Genomic DNA, 25,840 nt, shown 5'->3' with positions numbered 1-25,840 from the left:
TCACACCTCACCACTTTCAAAATTTGCCCAGCTTCTTTTAACTCTCATGATGAAAGATATTACTTAGTTGTAGATTCACACATACCATTTCTGGGAGATCCTCTCCCAAAACTTGCCCCTCAAGTGAACAATACCCAAGTCTTGTGCAGGTGTATTCCCTTACATGTATGATGGTGAAATTTAAGCTGTCGACACAATCATAGGGATAAATAAAGCAGAAACAAATAGTTTGCATGTGATAGGATGGAAAACTCTGGAGATTGGGGCTTCTATTCTCCACTGAACTGTAATTATTGACCACCAAATAAGGGAGATGAAGTTCCAGGGTTAATTACTGCAAACATAATAGATGGAGGGGAGGGGGTAAAAGTGGTCAGTGAAGGCAGAAGTTTGGTCCAAGGACTTGGGTCAGTAAATCATTGGTATCTGTCTTTTCCAATTTAGAGTGAATTCACACTGAACTTGAATCCCATAAACCTATCCCTACAAGGCACCTCAGACATGGAACAAGCTTGCATTCTGGCTCTCAATCTCTTGATGGAAAGTCTTCTGTTCCATTGGATTCAGTATAATTTTATCAGACCAAATATATGGAGCTTTTTAGATTTTCATCAATTCCTAGCCCTTTGTTGGCAGTTAATTCTTGGGCAGCGAATGTCAAGGGATGAAAATGAAGTAACTGTTTCACTTCAGTAAAACATTTACTAAGCATTTACAATGTATAAGGCACTGCTTAGAGACCAGTTTTCATATAAAACATCAAATATAATCTATCTGATCCATTTTCCTAAGACCAATCAGCATTTCTGTTTGGCTTCTAAAAAATCACAAAAACTCTTTGTACTTAACTTTTCCCTTATGATCACATTTTGCTTCATTATGCAGTATTTAGGATAAATCAAAATAAATAAAGATGGAGTCACTGTATAGAAATGGCTTTTTAAACTATTTTCTAACATGGACCCCTTTAGCAGTCAGGTCAAGGATGCCTTCTGAGAATGTTTCTTTCAAAAATATTCATAATTGAAGGAAATGCTAAATTTCAGTTAGACAACAGAAAATAAATTTATTTTTCCATCCAAGTTCAATGACTTCTTGAAATCTAATGGTTATGTGGTCCTGAAGAATTCTTGATGTAGCATAATAAGATATGGATTAGAAGTAGTTTTCTAACTGAAGATCTACAGGGCACCTTTTTTAATTTTAATTTTTGCTTTTTGGAGGGGGAAGGCAGAGCAATTGGGGTTAAGTGACTTGCTCAAGGTTACACAACAGGGCACCTTCTTAATAGGAACTTGGAAGGCAGGTTAAAATCTTCCCTGGCATTCTCAGTCACCCTTCCACAGTCTTTCATTGCAGATACGAATCTAGGTTTTGCCTAGTTATTTTCGAGTCAATATTTTCTCTTTAGTCAGTAGCAAACCTGAGATATAGCTTTCCCTAAATTGCTAGGATGCCTCCCCCCCTATGTTTCCCAAGCATTTCTTTGAAGACAGAAAGTACTTAGATATAACAGTAACATTACTCCAAATAGTAATGGTATAATAGGACATGACAGAATTAATATTATAGTCCAATCCAAGATATATGTATTAAGGGTCTAAAACCTGTAAGGCACTGTGCTAGATGTCTAGACACTAGACAGAACAAAAACTGTTCCTTACCACTCAGGACTTAGACTGGGGGAAACAGGGATAAACATTTATAGAACACCTACTATGTGCCAGATACAGTACTAAGTACTTTACAAATATCTCATTTAACCCTGAAAACAGTCCTGGGAAGAAGGTGCTATTACCCCCATTTTACAGTTGAGGAAACTGAGGCAGAGATTAAGTGACTTTAACAAGGGTGAAATAGCTAATTAAGTGTCTAAGGCTGGATTTGAACCCAAGTCTTCCTGAGTTCAGGCTCAGTGCTCTATCCATCTACCACCTAGAAACTTCAATACCTTCTCAGAGGAGAGGGTACAAAAAAGTACACACACGAGGAAAAAAGCCCCTTGCTGGTCCATCCCCAGGATGTCTCCCCATCCCCAAACTCTCTAGAAGAGGGGAGTAAAGGATAGAAGGAAAAAGGGGTAACTATTCATTGTTACTGATCTGTTATGAGAATGACAGAACTCATCCCTCCACCCACCCCTTCCTCAAGCTCTGTGGGTTGGGGAAAGGATATGGGAAAAGGCAAGTAGAATGGTGGGATGGTAGGAAAAGGTTGTCTCTGTTGGGACAAGGGAGGTGTCAACCGTAAGACTTGTCAAAAATGGAAAATTCACCCACCTCAAGGAACCATGGCCACTTGCACTTCTTAGGGAATGGTCTAGATGGGCCAAGCATCTTTTCTCCATCCCAGCAAATAAGCCTACAACCTGCTCCTCCTAAAGGATCAAAACTTTACCATCATTGGCGACAGATGATAGGAAGAGCTGGAATGAAAAGAGAAGTAGTTAGATGTGGTGCCAGTTCAAGACTTAGCCGGCTCTTGGGAAGAGATTTCTATCTATTCCTGCTACATCCTTTTAGTCTCCAGAAACATAGTTACTGCCTAGGAAAGCAGATTTGTTATACCAATGAGTCCACTTTAACAACAAACTGTCACCTTCCATAGAATTGCCAAACAAAGTAAATATCTTAGGCTGGTTATGATTTTATAGCACTGTTCAGTTTCTGAGGTGCTACTGAATTAAATGGTTGAGCAGCTTATATTTGTGCAACTCTGAAAGGCTGAAAAATCTATTAAAGAAATGGTTTAGAAAAGGCAGTTTTAAAAACAGATTTAACAAGAGTATGCTAGTTAGCCTAATTTTAAAATGTAACCATCTTCATTAACTTCTTGGGAGCTATTTGATAGCACATAAGAAAACCAATGATCTCTCCAATCACGTACGGGAACCTGTGAAATAGCATTAGCCATCTTAAACTTGTAAAAACTCTTGTTTGCATACGTGTAAATTTTTAGTAGCAATTTTAAGACAAAAAGATTAGCAGAATGATGCTCCCTTTTTTCTAACATTGTTCTTAATCTCAGCACTAACTTAAATATGTGGAAATTCCAGTATTTAATATGATGCTTTCACCCGTCAATCATACTCATTCATTTCCAATGACAATTAGTGTAAATGTATGCAATGAATACAAAGGTTAATTTTGTCAGCTAAACTGCCAGCATACTAAAAAGTGTGATGTTTGCTATTTAAAGAACACACAGTAGCTATTTTTCATAGTATTTATTCAAATTGTTAAGCATCAAAACCTACCCATTCATCTGCTGAGCTTAAAACAAACAAACAAAACCTCATTCATTCTTCTTCCACAAATGAGGGGAAATAAGTGAAATGATTTTCTATCACCTTTTTTTTATAGAACTGATGAATAAATTTGTTTTCAGATTTTATTTTTGTACAATGCCTTTTTATGGAACTGAAAACCAACATGATCACTTGAAAGCAATCTAAACTGGCTTAATATGACAATGCTTTGGGAAGAGAATGTAATTCATTTCTTAAAAAAACCAGTACTGAGATATTTCTGCATTTACTTTATGGCTTGGGTTTAATTCACTGTTTCGTAATGAACATTTCTGATTTTAGTGCGCAATTTTATTTTTCATTAAACAATCTTAAACAGCTTTAACCAGACTGAAAAAACCTCTTGTGGCAGTTCATATAAATAATTAGAATTATGTACAAGTCAGAGAACTTCCATAATTCAAACAATTTGTAGGCAACTTATTTCCGTTAATGTAGACATCAATGTGAATAGACAAAAAAAGTTTTAAAAAATTCTTGGAGAAAATTTTAATTAAAAAAAAAAATCAAAAGAAAAATTGAACAGTGCCTAAATCTTTATTTTCATAACCTACATTTTTCAAATTAGACAATTTTACATTGTTGACACAAAAAGAAACTTAAATTACCAATAGTTTACATGTAAGCTTGATTCCAGTCTTAATGGAAAAAGTAGAACAAAAACAAAAACCCTCAATGAAGCTTCCATATTCCACTTCTAGTCCCCAAATTGGCAGCTGTTAACTGTCTCCTTAAATCTTTGATTGTCTGCTGCTATTTGTGTAATAGGTTACAAAGCACATAAAACCCTTAATCATAGCAAGCTAAAGGAGATACAAAGCGGTATGCACCATTAGTCAGCTGGTGCTCTAGGGAAACAATGAATCACATTCAAACAAGACCTTTTTCATGTTTTTTTTAACTGCTGAAACGTTAAAAGATAACACAGTAAAATAAAAGTTTGTCATCACTGTATCAGGTGACTTCTAGTGAACAACAATGATGAAATCATGGGGGCAAGGAGGCTGATCTAAAGTGTCATGGCACTAACTTCAAAAACAAATACACCACTCTAAATTAATTTACAGGAAAACTGGGCCAGATTTTGTATTATTTTTATATGTCTGAAAAGTATCATCACACAATTTCACAAGTTAAAAATTCCAATTTTATTTGCTGTACCTCTGATTCTAGAGATACTGCTTGCTAGGAGGGTTTAAAAATGAAAGCCACAGTTATTAGCTATATGACCCATTGCAAAAATCTGCATGTAGCATCAGCTTTCTATTCTGATAGCCTCAATTTGTCAGTGAGTGGAAAATCTCAAAGTAACTGCAGTATGATTTTTTTCCTATTATCATACAGCTATTTGGCATGTCACCTTTGCTTAATTAAAAAGAAAGTTATAAAAACCACATCACAGCAAGGTTTAAACTCTGGATGCAACAGACTATTGCTGGGTAAGCAGTAATTACAGTGTATTGACCTAGTACAAATGGCAGCAGAATACATTAAAACAGCACAATATATCCTGCAGGTCTCAATATATTACCTTATAATGTACCAGTTCACTATAATGATTAGCTGTATACTGTTGCTGTTAAGTGACCTTTTTAATAAATTGTTTGCAGCTGGGTGAGCTTCACATGTTCAGCAGGCAAACAAAGTAAATCATTACAGCTGGCTTTAACCATATACAAATCTAACTGCCACGTTCACTGTCCAGAGAGGGGAAAATAAATACTAAAATCCAGTGACTTGATGGGTTTGGTAATCTTGGTGATGACTGTGGTTGTTCATGCTCCATTTCCTCTCACAACAAAGTGTGCAATACTAAAAAGTAATCAGGTCTTAGCTTGCCATGACAATTTTTGTTGCAGTCCAATTTAATTTGGATTAAAGAAGCCAATTAATTTTGATTCTCTACTCAGCTATTTAACAAATGAAAGGGAATCAACTATATATTCCTTATTTATGCATCTGAAAACTATTTTTTGTACCTTTTTGAGTATTAATACTATTAGAAGTGATCAAATAAATATCAGAGTATGATTTTTTGGCAGGGGGGAGGGAGAAGACATTCTTAGTGATGCTTAGTTTCATATTCACAAGGATTATTTTAATGGACCATCTTTTTAAAATTTATCTTTTTTATCTTATACTTGACTAGACTGCCAATTGTCTATTTACATTATATTACAAGACACATTGAATAAAATGCACACTTTTAAAGATGAGTATGAAAATATCTGAGGGCTTTTAAATAAAAAAAATTTTCCCCCATTTCCCTTTTGCAGTGAAGAGGCAGAGTCAGTTCAGCACACCAGAATAAAAGAGAACGAAAAAGAAAAAAAAAAACATCAACAAATTAAAGTAATACTCAAACCACAACATTTAGTTTATCTACATCCAGCTCAACAGCAACATTTATAATATATCAATAATTTTTATCAGATTTTTCTTTAGGGTACCTTTTTATATGTTCTGATTATTTACAACTGTACAAGCAAAGCACACACTTCCAAGTGCACATATTTAATACAGTATCGACTATTTGCATTTACAGCATTTTTCAACAATCTGAAAAAGTTCAACTGTTTAAGATCTTTAAGGTATATTACAAAAACTGCCATTACCTGTTCTACAGTAAGTTTACTCAGTAAAACCAGTGACCCTAGATATATGTGGTAACTGAGTAATCCTGTATTTCACTCATGCCAACCCAGTGGGCCAGTCTTCATTAACGCTACGCTGTCTTATACAAAAGTTAAGGCAAAGTCATTTTCAAGTTTAAATAAAATTCAAGTCTTTAAATATTGGATGGAAATAATTTCTTAAAAAAAATCAGTTCTTTTAAATAAACATTTATGGAATAAGTTGTATGGTTACATTTAGCAGGAAATAGTATCATTTTAACTGCCTGCTGCTTAGAATACTTAAAGAAAAAACCTTAGGCATTTTAAAACAAAAATAATTTATATTTAACTTTATTAGAAACTTGCTAATTTAGTGCATCCTTGTTCTTCAGAAGTGTAGAACTTCTAGAAGTGAATCAATAAGAGAAACCTCATTTCAGAGGGAAAGCAGGGATTCTTCTCCAGCACATAAAAAAAAAAAATCCCCAACAAACACCATTCTCTCACACTTAAAAAAATTTTACATCTATATGCCAATGTTAGGAGGTACAGGAAGATGTCAACCCTCAGTTGACTAAATATATGGACTCTTTCAAAGAGCACTTGGGGCAGAGTTGAAAGAAATCTAAACAAAGCATGAGCATAGGACAAGGGGGAACCAGAAGGTACAGTGGTGACTCGTATCAGCTTCCTTGTCAGACCAAGAATGCTAACTTTCAGGTTATCAAAAAAACATGACAGTGCTACCTTGTAGTAACATATAATCTATGGGCACCTCTCCACAATGAAAGTTTATGGAATTATTTTTTCCTTCTATTCACAATGTGCTTTGAATTTGTTAAATGTAGTCTAATCTACTTTAATATGGAGTGAGAAGCTGGTTACTTGCTTGCAGTAAATCACAACTCAAACATATTCTCTATGGTGCTCTCCACAGGATGTTTATCATACATTTGCACTGAAGATCAAATACCAATTAAAAATTTTAAATGCTAGAACCAACCATTTAGCTAACCCAAAAGTGCAAGTTCCTATGCCCAAATGAGTCACAATAACCTAATAAAAAATTTATTCCCAGTTACATGTGTGAGCATTTTATAAAATTTATCTGCTTTTCCTGCACTCTCAATACTAGCTGTCACTAGCCATCATCAGTCTATTTAGTCATTTTAAGGTATGTACTTCCAGACCAGTTATTTTTAAAAAAATGAAGCAGTAGAGTTCTGCTTAATTTAGAAAAACTCACTATATATATATATAGCTTGCATTCATAGCCACATGGAGGCTTAATAAAAAATATCAATTTGTTAAGATAAATGCATTTTCTATCCTGAAAAAAAATCAGACTTTATGCATCACCTCCAGTTAAGCACCAACCTAAACATAAGGTTTAGATCAATTAAATCCTGAAAAAATAGACTGTTTTTCAAGAGGGGAAAATAATTTTTCATAGAAGAAAGTAACTTGAAGGCATCTCACATGCCTCGTGTATCACTGCAAGCTCCTAACCAGCAACTCATGCTCCGTATTCCAAATGGGAACCTTGGTAAACAGAACTCTTCCGCAGTCCCCACCCACCCACCCACAGGGTTCACTGGGGAGATCTGGGAGGTGTGCTCTGTTCCTTATTCAAACGCTTCCCGGGAGCTGGCGGTGGGGATCTGCGGCCTGACTGTCTTCTCTGATCTTTGGGGTGTCCTGGATTTGATTTTGAAGGAGCAGGTTCTCGGCATCTTTCCACTGGTGGCTCAGGGGGCTTCTTCTCTTCTTTCCCACAGCCAGCAGAGTTTGGCTTCTGTTCTTTCTGAGCTTGTAAAGGAGGAGGAGGCGGTGGCAGCTCTTTAGTTGTTCTCTGGCAAATTTCTGCGTAACTGGGTTTTCTCAATTCCTGGGAAATTGGGAACAAACAAGACTCCTTCAATGATAATCCTGAATGATAAGCACAAAATGATTACTCTTAGTAATAACTTGGTTAAATGTAAAATGCTTTTATCAGAAGATAAAAGCAAAATATATCAATTTCAACTTGATTCTATATTCAAAAAGGTCTAAATTTAAGGTTAAGCAAATGTTTTTAGTCAATGTTCAGAAAATAATGAAAGTGCAATATCAATTGACTGTTTCTTATCTTAGCCCAATTATACATGATCTTAAGAATTCTGAGGTTCAAGTAAAAGATTCTAAGAAAAGGATGAAGATTCAAAAAAAGAGAAAGCACGAAAAAAGACAATATGAATATAATCCTTCCTCTATTAATTTTTCTATAAGGAGGCTGAAAATATGGGCCTTAAAGAAGTCTAATAAAATGGACCCAAGTCAAAATTCCTCTTTTTCCTCTACCTACTTTCAAAAGTTACTGAGTGCTTAGTTCTACTGTCATATAATTTGCAAGTCTTTACTAAGGACTGATTAAAACTAGGGACAGATCACTAGTTAAAAATTCTATTACCTGAAAATCTCAGAGGGTAAGGGATGGGAGTTTGTGGAGAAAAGGGAAACTTTTGTTTAGAAAGACCCTGGAGGCTATGGGGAAGATGGAGAAGAGAGAAAGACTGGATGGATGTCAGGAGTCCAGTGAGGACATGAAAGCAATAGTTCATTCACGTGATAAATGATACTGACAATGTGAGAGGAGAGACAGGCATGGAAGCAAGACATGTTGTGAAGGCAGAACTGACAGGATTTGGGAAGGGAAATGATTATAAAAACTGACACTGAATTTCTACAAGGATAATGGTGCCCTCAACAGAAAGAGGATAGCATTTCAATGAAGGGAGATGTAAAGTGGCATACAGAAGAGCTTCAGAAGCTCACTTCTGATAAGATGCTGATTGATTGGTATTTATAACAATAAATGACAGATCACTGAAGCTATTAAAGAAAAATCAATGAAAAGAAGGAACCCCAGTACCAAAATTACTTCATAAAGATGAAGAAAAAATCTAGAGCATTAAGCCTCCTCAGCAGTACCCAGGAGAGTCATACTATCAACAGATTAGGTGATTTAGAAGTAAAAAGTGTTAGGGACATACTGCAGGAGCTCCATTGACTTGCACCGATCTACACGCAGTGGGAGTGAGGGCACAAGGAAGCCGTTCCATGCTGTGTGTTTCCCTCTGCTTGTTTTCCACAACCTTGGATTCTCTGTAAAAACAATGTTACACGTAAATTTGAAAAATGAGGACAATTCCTGTCTTTTTACATCTGATGCCCAATTATTAGAACCAACTAGTAAAAAAGTGTTAAAAAGTTAATTTGTACACACAGAATTCTACTAGAAGATAAACTCTGGATGTAAAATAAACAAACCACCCTCATAATTAATCGAGTAATGAAAATATTAAAGTTATTTCCACACATAGCAAAATTTTACTAATAAGAGACAATAAAAAATAATAAAAAAATTACTTGCTTTCAAGGTCTCAGATAACTTCAAGTACATGAAATAAATAGAACTAAGTTGGAAATTTGTATAGGATTTTGTTCTGATATATAAACATTTGCAATGAGCAAATAATATTCTATAAAACTATGTAATAGTCACTGTGTCTGTGTGTGTGTGTGTGTGTGTGTATCTTCTGAAGGAGTAATACAGGCTTTTTTATTAGGGCATTCATAGCCAATTGAAAGGATAAGTTTACTTCTCAGTGACTTTTAAAAATGTATTATCAGATAATTTATAAAAGAATAAATTTATTTCATTGACTAACAGCTTACCATGAAACAACATTCTTTTTTTATAGTGAACAGACAGATCTTTAATGTCTTCTCTAATTCTGGATTCAAAATTAATAAAACCAAAGACACAGTTGTGAAAATTCAAATCCTTACTCAGGTAACTGGACGGGGGAAGGAGACTGTTCATATGCTGCTGACAGAACAGAAGAACCTGACACTGAAGGTTCTCTAGGCATTACTGCAGGAATAGTGTTTGTACTTGCATCCACATTCAGGGGCTAAAAAGAGGGAAAAACAAAATAACTGAATTCAGTTCATTTTAAAGAGGTACAAGAAATAAGTGATTTATATAAAAAAGCAGTTTATGACTTCAAAAAAGGAGTCCACTGCTGACTGAACCTGTAACAATAATAGTAATGCTAAACAATTTAGAGTGAGGTGGGAGAGGCATCAAAATGCTATCATTTTTAGTGCATGGGAGCACAGGACACAATGAAAGAACAAGGACTTGAAATATTGGCATCTTGGCACCTCATCTTTCAAAGTTTGCCAACTTTTGTTCTAATAAAACCAAACAAAAGAAAATACCCTATGGGAGTTGTCCTTTTTATGGATTCCCTAAATTTCAGAAGAAATCAGAACGAAACTTAAAATAAGGAAATGTGCTGGGTTAAGGTCTATATTATAATTACCTTAATATTACAGATACCATTATGGACACGTATGACAGGGAAAAGGAAGTAAAAGCCAGTCGTGTAGTTAACAGATAATATAATAATGTAGTTAATATAAAAATCATTATAATGGGGGCAGCCAGTTAGCACAGCGAGTAAGAACACCGGCCCCAGTGTCGGGATGACCTGGGGATCGAGTCCAGGCTCAGATACTTAGCACCACACCCAGAAATAACTGGCCATGTAACCTTGAGCAAGTTACTTAACCCCAGTTGCTTTTAAAAAAAAAATCATTATAATGATTTATAATTAATGGACAGCCTGAACAGTACATAGAGTTTACTTGAAATATTACAGCAACCAGAGGAAGGACTCTAGAACATAGACAGGAACCTCTAAGGAAGTGTTATATAAAAATACATTAAAAAAAAAAAGGCATCCTGAAGATAATAAAAACAAAAGGTCCTGGGTTTAGTACATACTGATCTTCTTTAAGAACTCTCTAATCTAGACTAAATGACCTTTTGCTTTTATTTCTTTGATGAAATCCAACTCCCAAATGTCCACATCTTTGCATGGTTAATTCAACGTACCTGAAATGTATTCCCTCCCAGAGAGAAACCTGAAATCTAGCATCCATAAGGAACTGGTTTAAATATATATATATAGTCACCAATAGGAAAATAACTAAAGGAATGGGTATAGACCATTTTCCAAAAGAAGAACAAAAAACCCCTAACCCAACTGTAAATAACTTATTTGAAAAAATATTTTTAAGCTTACTAATAATTTCAAAATATTAAACTTTTAATACTTTAAACAACACTGAGGTATCACCTCATGTCCAAATTCATAAAAAATTAAAACTTACTGATGTTGAGTTTTGAATCACTGGTGAAATTGAAAATTGGTACAATATATGAATTTGGCAATGAACAAATGATATAAAAGGACTTCCTATGTGAAAACATTTATAGCAGTGTTACTTGTAATTAAAAAAGAAATAAAAAAAAAAACTCACTGGTACATCCGTGTAATAGAAAGACAGTATCATTAAATGAGAAACAATCTATTTGTATATTAAAACAATGAGTGTCAAAAGGATGAAATATATTACCAATAGATAACTTGTGTATTAGAAACAATAGAAAGAAACCAACTATTACATCTGATTAGAAAAAGGGGGTTCGCTAATCATGCAGTGACAAGAATGTCTAGTGCAGGTGTTACACTGCCACACTCACAAAGTATCAGACACAGAGGAAGATCTACTGAAGCTTAGTTATTCTATGAAGAGTTAAATGGAAGAACATGGACAAGAATGGTACAAGATGAGAAAGCAAGGATGAGTTATATCTGCAATATGTCAAAACTGATCATGGAACAGACTCAAGATGGCAGAACATAGGCTGCAACCCAGCTGGCCTCTTAACAACATTCCCTTCCAAATAACTTTAAAATAACTCCTCAAATCAGATTGTGGAATGGCAGAACAAGAAAAGTCCAAGTGAGACGTGGTTTCCAGGCTAAGACAATCCAGGAGGTCGCCAGGAGAGTCTTGAGACAGTGGAATGAGGACCAGCCAAGAGTTCACACGACAGGAGGCAGCACCAGCAACAGCACCAGGACTTGGATGTGGCTGTGACAGCAGCAACAACAGCTTAAGAAACTTAGCCCAAAGATAATAAGGGGGCCCAATAACTGGTCAGAGAGAGATTACAGGGACCCTTTGCTACTGCTAGGCACATCTGGTAATGACTGGCAACTCTGCTGCCCATACATACTGCTGGGTAATAGTTCCATAGGCTAGAGAAGAGGGCTAGTTGTTGGTTACAATGGAGCAGGGACCCTGGTCACAGTTCCAAAGCAGAGAGGAGTGCCAGTGCCTGCAGCTGCAAGAGATCAGGGATCCTTCCTTGGTAAAGATATCAGCAGTGACCATACTCTCAGGATCACATCACCATGGAAGCATCAAAAACTTGCATATCCCTAGAACTAGTTCTGAAAAAAGCAGCATGAAAAAGTCTGAAGCTTGGGACAGTGCCTCCCCAACCACAGGTGAACAGAGGCCAACTTTTAACATAAAGTTCAAAGTCAAGAAATAGGCTGAAAAAATGAGCAAACAACAACAAAAAAGGATTTGACCATAAAAAGTTACTACAGTGGCAAGGAAGACATACTCAGAAGATAATAATGTGAAAACAAGTGCAACCAAAGCCTCAAAGAAAAATGCTAACTAGATAGAAACCCAACAAGAATTCCTGTAAGTGATAGCTATGTGACCTTGGGCAAGTCACTTAATCCCAACTGCCCTCCAAAAAGCAAAAAAATAAAATAAAAAATAAAAGGGGGGAGGGGGCAGGAATAAAGCCTTTCACAATTTGGAAAAAAATGATTGTGGACTCAAACGTTCTGAAGTAGACAGTTCCACATTCGGAACTTTTTTCTGCCTTAAAATTCTTCCATTCAAATTTACCCCTATACCTCAACAATGCTATGGATAAAATGCTGGTTTACTGAAGGCTATGTCAACAAAGTTTAAGTTCTGGGTGATCTTGCCAGACTGGAATGGCTTCAAATCTTGGTCTGCTGAAGAGGAGATGGATGTCTCTTGTTTGCACAATGACCTGACTAAATTTAGAAATGATTCTACTCACAAGTCCAGCTATCAGTTCATGTATTACTTTGGCCATGACTTGAGAAAAATTGTCTACAAATATCTTGGCTAATTATCAGTATCAATGGAAAAAGTACTCAAAACAGCAAAATTACATATCTAAGTTTCAAATGAATCACTTTTTTTTAACAACATAAACCTTGAGTTTATGTTTGTAATGAGTTAAAGTATATATATGATACCTCAGGACTTTGAAACACAAAGGACTCTCAATGGCTCCTTCATTAATTTTTAGCAATTGAAAAGGATGCAACAGTAAAGACAGAAAAGTTTCCCTTAAGCTAACAAACTAAGCTAGTGGCACCCTTAGTGTCTAAACAATTTTTTCATAGTGCCCCTAGGTAAAATATTCATTTTAAATATCTTCAAATATATGTAAAGAAGCATTAAAAATATCATCAAATAGGGGTGGCCAGGTGGCTCAGCGAGTAAGAGCACCAGCCTCAGTGTCGGGATGACCTGGGGGATCGAATCCAGGCTCAGATACTTAGCACCACACCCAGAAATAACTGGCCATGTAACCTTGAGCAAGTTACTTAACACCAATGGCTTAAAAAAAAAATATCATCAAAAGCAATGTAGTGACTTTTTCTCTCAAAAATTTAAATTATTCCATCATGTACCTGAATTCACCAGTATATAGGTTTGGGAACTGTAAAGCCAAGCAGTTATGGCTATTTTGCTGCTTGGTATCAAAACTCCTAACATATTACTAGGTGAGTAACCCATTAATTTTTTTCTGCCTGAATGTAGGACTGTGGTCCACAATCATTTTTTTCCAAATTGTGATATAAGGTGTTTACTTCAGAACATTTGAGTCCACATTCACTTTTTTTCCAAAGTGTGAAAAGATTTATTCCCTCCCTCCCTTCCATAAGAATACTCTATCCTTAATGCAGACTGATAACTATCTTGCAGCTTGATGGGATATTGAATAGAGAGTTAGACCTGGAGTCAGGAAGACCTGAGTTCAAGTCTAGATTGAGATAGCTTAGTAGCTGTGCCATCATGGGCAAGCCATTTAACCTCTGCCTACCTCAGTTTCCTTAAGTGTAAAATGAGGATAATAATAGCACCTACCTAACAGAGTTGCTGAGAGGATAAAATGAGAAAATGTTTGTAAAAATGCTTAGCACAGTACTTGAAACATAGTAGGTACTTAATAACTGCCTGTTCCCTTCTATTCTTCTTATAAGATGGGCAACTTCGAAGCAGTGAGAATTTAACTAACTTGCCCACAGTCACAATGAGGTCAGCTATATATTAACTATACCATAGTTGTTGTAAAAGAAGATATAGTAATAGAATTTCTCCATGTTAGTTTCATTAATGCTTCCAGATTGGGTGCCTAAGAATTTACAATTTATATCAGGTCTGATATATGTACTTAGTATCAAATTAAAAGTTCTATTGATTTTCCTGAATACATGCATATAATAGTCATGGCTTGGTTGCAAGTCTTGATTACTAAAGTGAAAGGTTAAGAGTTGGGCACAGTAGAAAAATCACCTATTTATATAACATGAATTAAATGGCAATATGCTTCCAAGGTGCAGTTGGGAGTCATCAGCATCATCAACAAGCATTTACTAAGCAATTACTATATATGAAGCACTGTGCAAAGGCACTGTGCTAAAGCAGCAGGAAACAAAGAGAAAACATAGACCATGTGTCTCAAAGAGCTCACATTCTAATAGTGGAGACGATAAGCAAAGAACTACAATGCATACAATATAACAGAGTATAAATGCAAGGTAATTTGAAGAAGAGGATGAGTTTGGGTAAGGCTTATTATATAAGGTGAGAATTGAGCTGAATCCTGAAGGAAGCCAGTAGGTAAAGGAGATAGTCAATGAAAATGGACTGTAATGTGCAAAGAGGCCAGGGGACACTGGATTGTAGAATATGGAGAAGAGGGTAAATTGTAAAAGGTCTGAAAAGGTAGAAAGGGATCATGATGTAAAGGGCTTTAAAAGATAAAATTTCTACATTTCATTCCAGAGGAAACAAGTAGTCATTGGAGTTTATTGAGTAAAAGGAGTGACATGCTCTGACCTGTGCTTTAAGAAGATCACTTTGACAGCTGAATAGGGGGTGGATAAGAGTGGGAAGAGACTTGAGGGAAGGAGACCAATCAGAGGCCTACAGCAATAGTCCTGGTGTGATGCAAAGAGGGATTCCACCAACAGCTGTAGGAGTAGAAAGAAGGGGACATATATAAGATGTCTGAAGGTAGAAATAATAAGATTTAGGAAGAGACTGAGTGACAGTGGGGAGTTGAGAATGGCAAAGAAATTATGAACCAAAAGAAATAGGGGAGTTAGAAAAGGGGGAGGGGCTTGAGGGAAAAGACAATGCATTCTATTTAAACATGGTGAGTTTGAGATGGCTATGGGCCATATAGTTACTTGTGCTCAACAGGTAATTGGTGATGTTATACTTAAGATGAAGAGAGAGTTTGAGCCCAAATATAGAAATCTGAGAATTATCTACATAGGGATAACTGAATCTTTGGAAGTTAATGAGATCATGCAGTAAGACAGCAAAGAGGAAGAAGGGCTAGAAAATATTTCAGTTAATGGGTGCAATCTAGTTGAAGATGCAGCAAAAGAAGAGAGATCAATCAGAAAGGTAAGGAGAAGAACCAGGAGAGAGTAGTGTCATGAAAACCTAGATAGCAGCCAGATGAAGGTCATCAACAATGTCGAAGGCTGCAGAGAGGTCAAGAAGAATAAGGATTGAGAAAAAAAAAACCATTAAATGGCAATTGAGCAGACATGTCTAGGTAGGAGGGAAGCAACTAGTAAACAGAGAGAATGAAAATAAGTGACAGAGTTGAAATGATCAAGAGGGAAATCAACTAGAGAAGACAATGGAATGGAATCACTTGTATGTGGATGAGTTTGCATTGTAAGGAAGGAAGGAGACTTCTGTTTTTGTTTTTTTGTGTTTTTGCTTTTTGGACGGGGGAGGGTAGAGCAATTGGGGTCAAATGACTTGCCCAAAGTCACAGGGCTAGTTTTATGTTAAGTGTCTGAGCCCAGATTTGAACTCAGGTCTTCCTGACTCCAGGGCCAGTGCTCTATTCGCTGTGCCATCTAGCCACATGGGATACTTCTTCATGTGATATAGGGATGAAGGAAATATTCGCTTGATGTAAGATGAGGAAAATGGGAGAAGAGAATCCTCACAATGAATTTTCTCAAAAACATAAAAAAAAACCTTTTTTTTGCTTTTTTGGAGGAGGGAAGGTAGGGAAATTGGGGTTAAGTGACTTGCCCAAGGTCACACAGCTAGTTTTTATGTTAAGTGTCTGAGGGGCTCGATTTGAACTCAGGTCCTTCTGACTCCAGGGCCAGTGATCTATTCACTGTGCCACCTAGCTGCCCCTCAATTTTTTTTTTTTAACAAGGAGGCCAAGTCCTCTGCTAAGAGATCTGGGGAAGAGAATGCCAAGGGAGGGTTATTAAAGAAGGATGAAAAGGTCTGGAATAGCCACAACAGTGACTGAGGTAATTGTTATAGTGAAAACCCAATTAAGAGTATGTAACATAAATTTCTAGCGACCTCAAATAAGCATGGTTTTGTGATTTTCTCCAGCTTCATTTAATAAGAATAGGAGTAGAGGTAGATGCTAGGAATAACACAAGTCTGGGGTTTGGCAAGGCATAATAAGCAAAGGAGGCAAAGTACTCAGTTTAGGAGGATAATATATAGCTAAACTGGATTGCTGAAGTTTTAAGATAGGGAAGGTAGGAAATCAGGTTGCCAGTGCAGTTCGAAGGCCTGGCACAGCCAAGCTGGCACAGAGTCAAGGGTTTTGACTCAATTTGACAATTAAAGTCATGCCTCAATTAAGCAAAGGTAGATATTGGTGATACTGCATTCTGTAAGGTCCAAAAGTTCAGATTCATAGAAGGCAGGAGAGCAAAGGGAGGTACAATCTAAGAAAATCCAGATAGGAGGCAGGAGTTGTGAATTCAGGGTGAGCTAGTAGCCAAAGGGATGTGTTATGGTTCCAGAGCTAAATCTCAATCTCTTTCCTAGTTGTTACCCTAGAAACACAAGCGTGTTATTGGTGTCACTGGAGTACACAACAACATCCCAGTACTGACGGAAGGTGGAATTTATAGTAAAGGTAGGCAAAAAACCTATCTTAGCATCTTAGTGTATCTTAGACACATTTGCTTTGGTACCCAAAGTTGTAAGTGAGACTTATTTTAGAGCTGGAAGGTAGTATGGAGCTAACCTAGTAGAGGAGGCTGAGGCCCAGACAGGTAAACTGACACCTGAACCCAGATCTTCCAAACTTAAGGCCAGTTCTCCACTTACCTGGCTATAGCTGCTGGAGTTGGCTACATGCCACAGCATTGGGGTTGAAATAGTTAAGTGTTTTTCCCTCTATTTCATTTAGTGACATATAAATCTAAGAAGATGCTTTCATTATTATACAAATACATTTTAAAGGATGGGAGAGTATATCCAAAATATTTATAATTTTCCCCCCTTTTATAATACATTATTTACTTACTCTTTCTTTTGATGTTCCCATTACCATGCTAGACAACCTGTTCTCAAATAAATCCTCTGTCTTCAAATTGCCTGCAGCTCCAGGTAAAGGTGGAAAACTAGACAAGCCTAATTCAAAGCTAGGAGATGGAGGCTTTGGTGGTGTTGGAGACTGAGTCTGACTTCTCTGTAACAAACAAACAAAGTTAATATTTAATGGGGGGAAATTGCAATACTCACAGAAAGATGAATGGGGGTAATATGACATAAGCCTGGGAGTCTAAAAAATGTCTCACAGTTTAATATCTCAAGCTTTACGTCCAAATTAAATCAACACCCTAATCCTTAAACGTCATGCTGAAACAGTTTCTGCCATGAGTTCCCTGAAAGCAAGGGCTGTTTTTGCCTTTCTTTTGTATTCCTAGAACTGTGCATGAAACTAAGTGTTTATTGGTTTAAACTTGAATATAGTTGAAAAATCAGGAAATAAGTGCAAAAAAAAAGGATCTCTAAGAAATCAAAATATGCATTAGAGTTTGTGCACAAAAGCTTAATCATTTCTATATAAAAGGTCCTTCAGATACAATTTGCTCTCATTTTGATAAGCTTAGTTTATCTGGTTTCTTAGATGATAGCAGATTAAAAAGAAATCCTAAGTGTGGTAGGTAGACTGTTTAGATACATCCCCTAAATAGGGATAAGGACTTTATAATGACCATGTAATCAATAACCAATCTTTTGACTGAAAGAAGAAGAAATATATCTCTGTTCTTTCATTAGAGAAATAGGGTAAGGGGTAAGGCATTATGGGTGTAGAATTTTGCATATATATTTAAATGAAGTCAATGGGTCAGGGAATTTTGCTTAGTAACTTTGCTATAGGGAAGGCTGGGGATGGGAGGATCAGGTGGGTATGAGGCATGGCTGATTAATGTCTCATGCAAAAAAAAGGGCATCAATAATATTAACGTCAAACAGCTGTTTAAGAATTCACAAGAACTGAAAAAGCATAGTAGTCTGGAACTATTAGTGAATGATTACATCCCTCAATAGAATCTGAAATAATTACTTTAGTACGGTATAATAATTGATGTGCTTATTAAGCATTCGGTCCTTAAAATAATGGTTAAACTGAGCTCACTGTATCCTTCGAATAATTTATAATTTTTTCTGCAAGTCCAAAATCTCAGCTAAAAACAGGACATTTATTTTTTGGAATATCAATATACTTGGTTATATCCTAGCACTTGGAACACTGCCTAGAATGCTGAAGGCACTTGGATATTGGATATTTATTGGATACCTACTTTAATGAGCCAAAGACTGATTTAGAGCTATAGAGTCTTCAGTTAGGAAAAACAAGGAACAGAAAAGGAAAGATTATAAACATAACAGGGGATTGGTCAGTTAGGTTAACCCACATTTTACTCAGCAGGAATAGGAAAAGGCTGGCAAAAATCAGAACTCCATAATAATGATGATCTTTCTAACCAAGGAAAAGAATCTAAGATTCAAGAACAAAATCAAGCTAAAGAAGGTGAAAAACAAATCCTAAAAAAACCATATATACTTAGAACTAGTTTAGACTTCAATGATGGTAGCTGATCATTTCTGCTTACAAAAATTATTTTATTTAGTCATGTGATAAAGACCATATTTTCAAATACTATTAGCCAGAAGAGGGCAATGTGGTACAGCAGAAGTAACAATGATGACTGAAGTTAAAAACTATCATTTATGTGGTTAGTGAAGTCCTGAAGAGTTTTGAAATATGCCTCCTAAAAACAGGTTTGAGTATCAGTTCTACAGCTTGCTGACAGCACATTACTTGTTCATTCACTACCTTAAGAATTCTCAAATTTTTTACTGTATTCTTAAAACCTGAAATAATACAATATTCTAGCACATACAAAATCACATGAGTCTTTTACAGGATAACAGATTTAGAATCAGAAATGACCTCAGGGGTCATCTTGACCAATCCTTTCATTTTCAGGACCTTCACTAGTCTTACCTGAAAAGATTCTGAGGCATGGTCAATGACCCTGGGACTATGAAGGATTGGGTAAATGGAACATAAAGTCTGGCAGATTTTACCAAGCTGGAAAAACTTTGAGTATAAACTGAGAGATGGCTACAAACGACCTGTCAATTTTAGTCTAAAGAACTGGCTGTCTGTCTGCTTGGTGACGAAATTTTTGACTATAGCAACAACTGAACGCACATCTGACATTGCCACCACCTAAGTACAGGTCTTATTACCTCATCCCTATACTACCTGGAATATTATTGCAATATTCAGTTGGATGACTTCTCTGCCTCAATACTACTCAAGGATGAACTCACCCTTCATTTAGCTGTCAAATTGAACTTTCTAATGCCAAGTCCGATCATGTCATCCCTTCCATCACACATTCTCTCTTTCTCTGCCCCTCTATCCCTTCCCCCCCAGTCCCTCTCCCTATGACCTCTAGGATCAAATATAAAATCTTGTTTGGCTTTTAACGTTCTCTATAACCTGACCTCTTCCTGTCTTCCCAGTCTTCTTATATTCTGAGACTGAATGATACTGGGTTCTTTTTTCTTGTGCCTTGCACTAGACATTTCATTGCCTAACTATGGGCATTTTTACCTGCCATCTTCCATACCTAGTACTCTCTCACTTCTCACTTCTGACCTCCTTCCTTTCCTGGCTTGCTTCACATCTCTTGTACAATCCCTTCTGCAAGAAGACTTTTCTGATCCTTATATTCAGGACTGTGCCTTCCTTCTGCTGATTATATTAAAGTTATCTTGTGCACAACTTGTTTACATGCCTAGTTTTTGCATTTTATCTCTACCATTAGACTGTAGTTGCTTTTTTTTTTTTTTGCTTTTTTTTTTTACCACCAACCTTTTGCAAATGGGTGGCACAAAAAAAGTAAGGGGGGGGGGGGGGGGAGGCCAGGTGGCTCAGCGAGTAAGAGCACCAGCCCCAGTGTCAGGATGACCTGGGGATCAAATCTGGGCTCAGATACTTAGCACCACACCCAGAAATAACTGGCCATGTAACCTTGAGCAAGTTACTTAACCCCGATTGCTTAAAAAAAAAAAAGTAATTAAGGAATACTTGTTGACTGGCTGGCCTTTAGCTAAATTATAAGAGACAATGTAATCCCAAAATGACTGTATTATAGTTCCTTGAATTGTTGACCAGTTTTAGAAATGGTCTCCAGTTCTCTAAGAGGAGAGCATTTATATATTTCAAAAAGGCAAAAATTTCTGTGTTCTTGATATTACCTTCTGTAAGCAGGTCCAAACTAAGGAAACAGTAAACACTTTCATGAGTTGTTATGACCACAAGAATAATCCACCTGGTGGCAAGGCTAATTCTCAAACAACATGCTATCACTTTCCCTACATGTGAAGTAAGAAGGAACTGGGAAGATATAAGCACCCTTAACATAAGGTCAGGCACAAGGCTAAAATGACAACGAACTGCATTCCAAATCACCACAAAAATGATTTCTAACAGATTCTGGGGACCTGTGTAGGTAATGCTAAATTTCTTAATGTTTTTTTCACATAATTTTTTGGGGGAACAGATTATCTTTGCTTTATCAAGTCAGTTCTTTCCACAAAATATTAAACAATAAGATTCTTATTCAAATTGCATTAAATGTGGTTTTACTCATGAAAATGTTATTGTTAAAAAAAATAAGAAAGAAAATGTTATTGTGAACCCTCTTTTATGATTCTGATATTAACCTAATGGTAAATAAACCCCCCCACCCCAAGTAAGCGATCTCCCAATGATCTTATTATTATTGCCATATTCTAAGCTTCTTAGAAACATTTATACTCTACTCTGTACTGTATTTATCTGTGTATTTCTTATTCCCTTCTACTCAACTGTAAATGCTTCAACGTCAGGGGCAATATGCTGGTCACCTTCGTATATCTCTCAGGCTAGCACAAAAGATGCTCAAAAAATGCTAACTGAATAAAGACAGCATATTAAAAAGCAGAGGCATCACCTTGTCGACGAAGGTCCATATACTCAAAGCTATGATTTTTCCAGTAAAAATGTATGGCTGGGGTGGCCAGGTGGCTCAGCGAGTAAGAGCACCGGCTCCAGTGTAGGGATGACTTGGATCAAATCCGGGCTCAGATACTCAGCACCACACCCAGAAATAACTGGCCATGTAACCTTGAGCAAGTTACTTAACCCCGATTGCTTTAAAAAAAAAATTAAAAAAAAAATGTATGGCTGTAAAAGTTGGACAAGTTATGAGAGAGGAAAGTTGAGCAGAGGAGAACTGACACTTTCAAACTGTGGTGCTAAAGAAGAGTTTTGAGAGTCCCTTGGACAGCAAGAACATCAAACCAGTCAATACTTGAAGAAATTAATTCAGGTTATTCACTAGAAGATCAAATATTGAAGCTGAAGCTTAAATATCTTAACCACATAATAAGAAGGCAAGACTCACTGAAAAAGACACTGATGTTAGGAAAGATTGGAAGCAAAAGGCAAAAAAGGATGGCAGAGGATAAGATGGATAGATATGTTTCACAGAAACAATGAACACGAACTTGGACAGAATTTGAGAGATGGTGGAAGACAGGAGGACCTGGGTGTGTTATGGTCTAATAACAGAAACATCTATACTTGCTGATATGCTGCTCTGTAAATGAAGTTCTTTTACTGTATTATACTGGGCAAATTCTGTAACCACAACCCAAACAATGTCGGACCTAGAATAGACTTTCTTTTTATGCTTTATTAGAGTAAGTAAGTAAAGTGCTGCATACAAAGTAAGCACTTTCTAAACTAAGCAAAAGTTAAGAGTGACTTTTAAAATGATAATCATAAAGGACAGAGTTAAATTAGGCAAAATATAATTTTTGTCAAACACTAAAATTACTGAACTAAAGGAAGTTGTGATTTATTCATTTGTGAAGATTCTATGAAAATAATAAAGTGCTAGGTATTAGAGATGGTGTAGCCATCCACACACCTGAAAAACAGTGGGCTGAATCAGATGATTTCTCATGGTCTCTTCCAGAGCTGAGTCTATCATTCTAGGGTCAAATTGATTAGAGCTATTCCTTATAACTCCCTTTCACCTTTCTACTTCCATGCTTTTAAAAATGCTAAAATATCTTCCTTTGTCTACCAAATTTCACTTTCTGCCATGCAACTGTCCCTGACTACAAAAAGTTATCTTTTACCTTCTCTGAAGTCCAATAGCACTTATCTGTATTCAAATGAAAATTTAAACACTAGTTTGTATCAGAATCATTTTATGTACATTCCAGATTGTAAACCTCTTGAGGTTGGGACAAAGTGTTTTATTTATCTTTATTTCTCCCATTAATATCCATAGGCCCTCAAATACTTGTCAAACAAATGAATCTTAAAAAATAAACAAAACAAAAAAAACCACAGCTAAATTCTTCTGGCAGATTTTATTATGCTAGAGTCTGAATAGACCAATAATTCTAAATTTTACTAAATAGTTTTTCAAATGTAGGTATTGTGCATCTGCAAAGAGTAATAACATGCATTTAAATAACACTTAAGGTTTAAAAAATGCTTCCTTCTCTCCACCTCCCTCCCCTTGAAAACAAAAAACACACTGGTAGGAAAAATTTTTCTAAAAATTTGAAATGATTCTAAATTTACTTAAGGCAGAGAAATGGGGTAGGGAGTAGAGGTAGGAATTCCAAAGACCAATCTGTTTTTCTTTCTGTTAAAATGAAATGGCAGAAGGACCAGGTAACATTTTTTAAACGAGTTTATGGGAAAATAAGCATTTCTGAACTTCAGACAAACATTGTTCCTCACTTCACATTCATGACAAATACGCAATATATTGGTAGATATTCAAACTGTGGTAAGATTATGGGTACTTATTCATTGTTTATCAGAAGACTTACATAACGTAGTTACAGATGAACAGGATTCTATATATGGGTCAAAATATTTATATCATGCAAAAACTTTTTAAAAAATAAAGCTTAGAAACTCTTAGGCAACGATATTTTAAGCCCTCCAAACTTTCTCCTACTTTACTTATAAATTTTCAAAACTTTTACTGATGTTTGCTCATTATCAACTGGAAATCTAGAATTCTAAGGCACACTTCCTTAGAAAGTTTTATCTGTATACAGTTTGGTTATAATTAGCTTTTTGTGCTTTCAAGGCCAAACATAATAAAATAAAACAAAACTAAGAAGAGTAGTTATAAATGTTTACTCACTGTAAACTTGTCGTCTCTTTTTTTTCGAAAGCCATAGGAATTTTTCCTAGGGGACAAGGAAGAAAAAACAATCAATCATTAAAATTACAGTCTTGGAAAAATACTCGCTTCCCATTTGCATGTAAATAAACCGTATTTCATCCTTACTTGTCTTTTCAATTTCCACAAAGATTACATTAGATTATAAACTATTTTTTAAAAATCTGTATTAGAAAGTCTCCTGACAAAATAGTCCACTGTTTTACAGAATCTCTTAGAGGGTAGAAATGAAGAATTACATGACAAAAACAGGGGCTAGAAAGTGTAGGAAAGTTGGTTGACTGACAGATGTATGAGAGTCAGGCATAGCATACATAGAAAGTTAAAGAATAAAGTTTATTACATGTGAATTTTTGCTAAGCAGGTACAAGGTAAAGAATAAAGAAGGCAGCAAAGAATAGGTATGTTCTTCAAATTCACCAAATTCTTCAAATAAAGCAACTGAACAACTGTACTTCAAAGTTGATTACATTCCTCCACCATAGCAGTTTGGTAGCACAACAGGGATAAAAGATGGATTAACTGCAACAGTGGTTTCCAAGATATAACGAATAGCCAATACAACATCAAATGTATGTTAATGATGCAGTACTATTTGTGGTACACATCACATCCCTTGTTCTGAGCTATGGTTGAAAGTTAGAATTCAAAGATATTTTTGGATTGAAAAATTTCCTGCTATAAAGTGAACTTAATTGTATACAGCTTACCTTCCTCTACCTAAAATTGAAGAGGAATCAAGATTATTCTGCTCCATTCGTCCAATTCCAACATCCCTCTTGGCATAAGTTGAAGTGTTTTGCATCCGTGTTCTATTCTGTCCTGTTTGCCTTGTTTGTGGACTCCGGACACCATTAATTAAGCGGTCAGCAGAGAAATTAAATATTGTAGGACTTTCTAATAGGCCAGGTCTTCTATCTGCAGTGGGCAGCGTATGTCGTAGATGTGACTTACTAGGATTCCTGCAAATTTATTTGTATATATATTTAATTTTTGATTATCATAAAAATCCTATTAAGCAATCTTGTTAGGCCTTTGTTCTAGCTTTATCTCAATTAAAACTTAAAAGTTAAAAGTAGCTAATAATTATCTTTCTCAAGGTAAATGTATTTTTACTTGAAATTGAAAATAATTACTTGAAAAAGTCAACCTACCACAAAATTGGTCATTTCCCCCCCAATCCATATAAAAAATTTCAAACCATAGATTTCTTCAATTCAGTTTTGTTATTAAAGTATTCATTTACAAATGAGACCTGTTTAGAAAGCCACTGCTGGACAGTGTCCACCATTTAGATAGGTTCTTAACATATCCTTTCCATGCATATGAATATCAACTATTTAAAAAAAAACTATTCAAAAAGTTTATTTCTCTATGGAATAGTGTGTGTCTGGCTTAAATGATTTCCATTATTTGTGATTATGATTTCTGGTGTACAAAAGGTATTTAGGATGATTTTCAAAACAGGAAATAGCTTAACTGTTAAAAATTTTGCATATCATTCATCTAATTTTAAAGTTTAGCATTTAACTTTTAAGTGTAGGATTCTATTTTAAAGAACAGATACATTTATAGGATTTTTGAAATCTTTAAGAAAACTATATGGTAATACTATTTCTACTTTAAGTATACAAATGAATAAAACAATAAATTCAATTTAATTCAAATTTTTTAATGTGTACCTACTATATGTAGGTACCTACATATATGCTAGGGAGACAAAGACCCCAAAAATGTAGTAGTTCCTGCCATTAAAGAGTTTATATTTAACCTGGGCCAGAAGGGGTGGATGGGGGGAAGAGGATGGTGGGAGAGTGGAAGGAAAATACTTGCATCTTTTGACTTACCTGTTTCTAGGAGGATACTGTCTGAGTGAAGTTAGGGGAGATGCTGCAGGTTTGAAGGTGGGAGATGTAAACCCATTGATAAATCCAGTATTTGGAAATGGTGTTACCTAGATGTGGGAGGTGGGGGTGGGGGGATGAGAGGTAGAGAGGAACAGGCAGAAAACAGCAACCAAAACAATTTGTTAATTTAGCTTCATTTAGTATTTTGTGACAAAGGATATAAAAACAATTTATAATTCCACAATTCAGGAT

General features: G+C 35.9%; 1 protein-coding gene across 7 annotated transcripts in view; it reads right to left on the bottom strand.

The window, feature by feature from the left end:
• Nucleotides 1–3,781: 3,781 nt before the first annotated feature.
• LARP4B (La ribonucleoprotein 4B) overlaps nt 3,782–25,840 on the bottom strand; it is a 141,032-nt gene continuing 118,973 nt past the window's right edge. For all 7 annotated transcript variants that reach the window (XM_069086547.1, XM_069086550.1, XM_069086548.1 and 4 more), the window contains 7 exons: nt 25,589–25,695; nt 24,452–24,703; nt 23,703–23,748; nt 17,483–17,647; nt 9,754–9,878; nt 8,955–9,066; nt 3,782–7,810 (listed from right to left, as the gene is read on the bottom strand). In XM_069086547.1, coding sequence (XP_068942648.1) covers nt 7,514–7,810; nt 8,955–9,066; nt 9,754–9,878; nt 17,483–17,647; nt 23,703–23,748; nt 24,452–24,703; nt 25,589–25,695 — 1,104 coding nt within the window. In that variant the 3' untranslated portion in view covers nt 3,782–7,513. The remainder of the gene's footprint in view (nt 7,811–8,954; nt 9,067–9,753; nt 9,879–17,482; nt 17,648–23,702; nt 23,749–24,451; nt 24,704–25,588; nt 25,696–25,840) is intronic.

This window comes from Petaurus breviceps, unplaced genomic scaffold, assembly GCF_028583685.1.
Source record: "Petaurus breviceps papuanus isolate PSGF00001 unplaced genomic scaffold, PetGlider_PUasm1.0 178, whole genome shotgun sequence".
Classification (NCBI taxonomy): Eukaryota; Metazoa; Chordata; class Mammalia; order Diprotodontia; family Petauridae; genus Petaurus; species Petaurus breviceps.
The sequence above is the reverse complement of the archived record's forward strand: the minus strand, read 5'-3'. Positions and strand labels throughout refer to the sequence as shown.